The 4183-nt window shown below is 44.5% G+C and overlaps 1 protein-coding gene across 1 annotated transcript; it reads left to right on the top strand.

Moving 5' to 3' along the window:
• Window positions 1–2338: 2338 nt before the first annotated feature.
• Window positions 2339–3097, top strand: LOC123184614 (uncharacterized). Its single transcript, XM_044596710.1, has one exon. The coding sequence runs from the start codon at window positions 2339–2341 to the stop codon at window positions 3095–3097; it is 759 nt and encodes a 252-aa protein (XP_044452645.1).
• Window positions 3098–4183: the final 1086 nt, after the last annotated feature.

The following is a 4183-nucleotide window of genomic DNA, read 5'->3' as shown; positions in this document are numbered from 1 at the left end:
TTAGCTTTTGTGCACGCCACCACTGCGTGGAACTCATCTTCATCCTCCTGACCGCAGATGGTACAAGTTGCAATCTTCCCCAAGGTGCGCCTGACTTTAATTTTGATGGTGGCCAGAGAATTTGTTGCAATTCTCCAAGCATTTATCTTTATTTTCTGGGGTATTTTGGATTTCCAAATCAGGTCCCAGCTGCTCCTATTATTTGCTGAGCCTGAAGAGCTAGATGCCTGGGCCTTATCCCTCACTTTGATTTCCTCGGCCAGTTTATATGCACTTCTTACAAAGAAAATACCTGTATTTTCATGATGCCAAGCAATGATGTCCGTAGACCTCCTGGTGGGCAGTTTTATCCTACAGATTGCCTCTGCATCGTAAACAGGGAAGATTTGGTGAATGAGTTCTGAATTCCATTCATTGCTGTCCGGTTTGATGAGCTGATTCACCCAACGAAGGCGTGAATTCCTTATAAATGTGGCCACCTTTAATCCATTAAGCCTGGGGATCCAATTGTCTCTCTGTATCCTAATTTTCCGGCCATCACCGATCCTCCAAATGACTCCTTCTTTCAGGAGTTCCAGCCCAAATTCAATGCCTCTCCATACCGGCGATGCGTCAGTCGCAAAGACTGTATCTAGTAACTCCCCATTCGGGTAATATTTGGACTTTAGAACCCTAGCACACAGGCTGTTCGGATACTGGAGTAATCTCCATCCTTGCCTCGCAAGCAAAGCCTGGTTAAAGGACAGCATATCACGGAAACCAATTCCACCTCCCCGCTTTGGTTTCACCATTTGTTCCCATGACATCCAGTGCACCTTCCTGTGTCCCTCTTCATCACCCCACCAAAAGTCCCTAATAAGTTTCTCATACTTTTCACAAAAACTTTTGTTCATCTTGAAAATTCTCATTGGGTAGGTGGGTAATGCTTGAGCAACCGAGATTTAGTGGACCTCTTTTGCTGCATGAGACATGTACCTTTCATTCCAATCCGAGCATCTCTTCACAAACCTCTCCATAATAGGTTGAAACTTTTCACCCTTCATCCTACCCTCCGGGGTTGGGAGGCCCAGGTACTTGCTCTCAAAGGATGATGCCACTACCCCTAATGTATCCTTAATACTTTCCTGGACATGCACTGGACAGTGTTCACTAAACAGTAAGGAACACTTCGCTTGACTCAGTAGCTGCCCCGTGCCTCATTGGAACTTTTCGAGAACCTCCTTTATCACTAAAGCCTCCCCATGTGAAGCTTTAAAAAATAGCAAACTGTCATCAGCAAACAACAAGTTGGAAATCCCTGGGCTTCCCCTAGCCACCTTTATGGGAGTTATTCTTTTAGCTGCAATCTCCTTACGGAGGGTGCTAACTAGTCCATCTGCTACCAGCAGAAACAAATATGGGCTTAGGGGATCACCCTGCCGAAGCCCTCTTGTGGGTATAAAGGATTCAAGGAGTTGGCCATTCCACTTGACAGCATATGACACCGATTTGACACAGCTCATTATCCACCCAATTCATGTTTGGCAGAAGCCCAGTTTGTGCATTGCTCCCTCAAGAAACCTCCAGTCACATCTGTCGTAAGCTTTGGCAAGATCCATTTTGTACGCATAGTGAGTATTCGATCCATTCTTGCTATGTTGGATCTTATGGAAGCACTCGAAGGCAATGGTCGCATCTGCGTCTCTGAGATGATCTCATCCAAAAAAGGCCTTAGTCTGTTTACCAGACATTTTGACACCACCTTGTAAAGTACATTGCATAGGCTGATCGGTCTATAAACCTTCAGACCTTGTGGATCACTCCCCTTGGGGATGAGACAGATAACCGTATCATTTGTACCTGGTGGCATAATCCTTGACTTAAAGAATTCTTTCACAGCTTGTATAACATCTTCTTGCACTAACTCCCAGTTCCTCTGAAAAAAGCAAGTGAGCTCAATAGGATGGGTCGAGAGCTGTTCTAAAGAAGGCAGGCTATTGGCTACTGAACCAAAAGGAATTGTTGAAAAACTGATTTCTCAAGAAAACACAATGACACCACCAGCTAAGAAGTCCCCTGTAAGGTATGGGTATGCCTTACCTTACATTTTTATTCATTACATTACTGTGGTCATGCATTTTATTAGCACATATGAAAGCACCTCGGAAGGACTCTACTCAATCTTTATCACTGTTACAGGAATTGCAAGTCAACGGGCTCTAAAGTCCTGAAGTGTAGTGCTAGGAACAAGCTAGGAGTTCCAAGGAGGCTGAATTTTGATGCTCATCACAGGCACCTCAGGTGTGCGGTAGAGATCGAAGACATAGAGAGTTTGTATGATTATTCTTTGAGGTACAAGATGCACGAGTACTGTGAGCTCCCTGGATGTAGAGATGTCCTGAGCTGCGAAGAGGTTGCTGAGATAATGATACCGACCACTCTGAAGTTATCTATGCTTCGTAGCAGAGTGATCTTGATGCGTTCATTTAACAAAGTTGTCAAGCTCCATCATGAACACTTTGCTCTTGCTGGAAAGTTTTCCTCGAAGAACTTCCAAATCTATCAAGATGACTCCATCAAGCTTGATGGTCTGGCCGAGGGCGCGATAGTGGAGTACCGTGAGGCTGTTGGGGACCTTGACTACCGCCAATTTGTTCATATGGTTACCGAGGAGGTATTTCATGGTCAGAAGCTACCATTTGATCTGACCGAGTGGCTAAGGATCATATCCCAGGGAGTGAACGCGTGTGATGGCAGCCTACTCTGTAGTCATATTGACCTGATGGAGCCTTATCAAGGATATGGAAACTTTGTCTCATTGTTTCAGCTGTTCTGGAAAGTCAAAGATACCGCTGGTGGAGAAGATCTTCTGAACTCCTTGGGACATTACAAAGGATGGAAATCTGAAGGCCTGCGTTGTTCGTTTCTTCGTGATACACTGAACTACGAGGACGATGATGGCCATAGATTTGAATATGAAGATGACATAAGAGGCCTTCTGAGGTTGTTGATGAACTCCTTCCGTCACTCAGCAAAAAGCCACTGCAGGCTCGCTATCTACCTGATTATGAATGAGTTCCGCAGGTTGCTATCTGATCTTCAAAGGGCATTGCACTAGGGTGGCTACCTCAGTCACCTCTCTGTGAATTACAGCGTCTGAAAGCATCCTACATTGTACTTTTGCACACAGTAAGATTCCGTCATCTGATAGAAGGCCCTCGCAAACTCTGTACATCCACTTGTGTATGACCGCACATGATTCAAGCCATGCTGTAAATCTCAATAGCAGCCTTAGCTCTTCTGCGCCGAGAATGTGCGCTGCAGCAGCAGGTCCTCATCCTTCCATTTCATCATGGACAGGTACAATGCAATGAAAGCTGAAGGCTGGAGACCTGGTGCTCTGTTTGAACACAGCTTGTAACTAGAAAACGGATAGCGATTTGATATTCTTCTTCTCTTTTTGGGCTGTATAGTAGAAATCTTGCCCTTCTTTGAGATGTCCTTGTGGTGGACACTCTACATTTGTGTGTGATGACTGGTGTATGTCATTTACGCTCTTTGGTATGCGGTGGAACATCACCTGAAATCAATATATTATTTCTTTCTGGTGGTTTTGTTGTGAACTTGTTCCTAATGCCATGATAGTGCTTTGTGATGCTGGCGCGGTGGAGCTTTATACCCTCTTGACATGTATGCATTTTATTCTGCACTGGAATATCACCTGAAGTGTATTTTCTTTTTCTGTCTGTATTATTTATAATGACATGATATACCTTTTTGTCTTGATGATTGATTCATGTCAGTTATGCACCGGAGTGTACAACTGCAAAATCACATCCTGTCCTCTGCAGCAGAATAAAGAATAAATTATCTTTTCGGCAGATCATCTCTCTCCCTCTCTCTCCCTCTCTTAGCTTTGCTGTGTAAATGGAAAAGCTATGAAAAGTTTCCTTGAGTTAGTGAATTGATTCTCAAAACACAAAAGGGGAGTCAAGACCTGAGGTCAGCTTTAGTTTGACACCAAATGAAGCTGAAAGACTAAGATTCAGATCGATAATGTGGAGCATGTCTCCTTTCGGGCTGCGGTCAGACGTGGGTAGGAGCCCTCGGAGATTTCTGCTTCTCTGTTACGTTTGGCGTAAAGGAGAAAAGATCACGGTCAGTGAGGGCATCCTCAATGGCAAGTGGATGAGAGGAGTCCAGC

This window comes from Triticum aestivum, chromosome 2A (genome assembly GCF_018294505.1).
Source record: "Triticum aestivum cultivar Chinese Spring chromosome 2A, IWGSC CS RefSeq v2.1, whole genome shotgun sequence".
Classification (NCBI taxonomy): Eukaryota; Viridiplantae; Streptophyta; class Magnoliopsida; order Poales; family Poaceae; genus Triticum; species Triticum aestivum.
The sequence above is the reverse complement of the archived record's forward strand: the minus strand, read 5'-3'. Positions and strand labels throughout refer to the sequence as shown.

Coding starts and splice junctions, on each gene's coding strand:
- LOC123184614 (XM_044596710.1), top strand. CDS start 2,339: ATGCACGAGTACTGTGAGCTCCCTGGATGTAGAGATGTCCTGAGCTGC.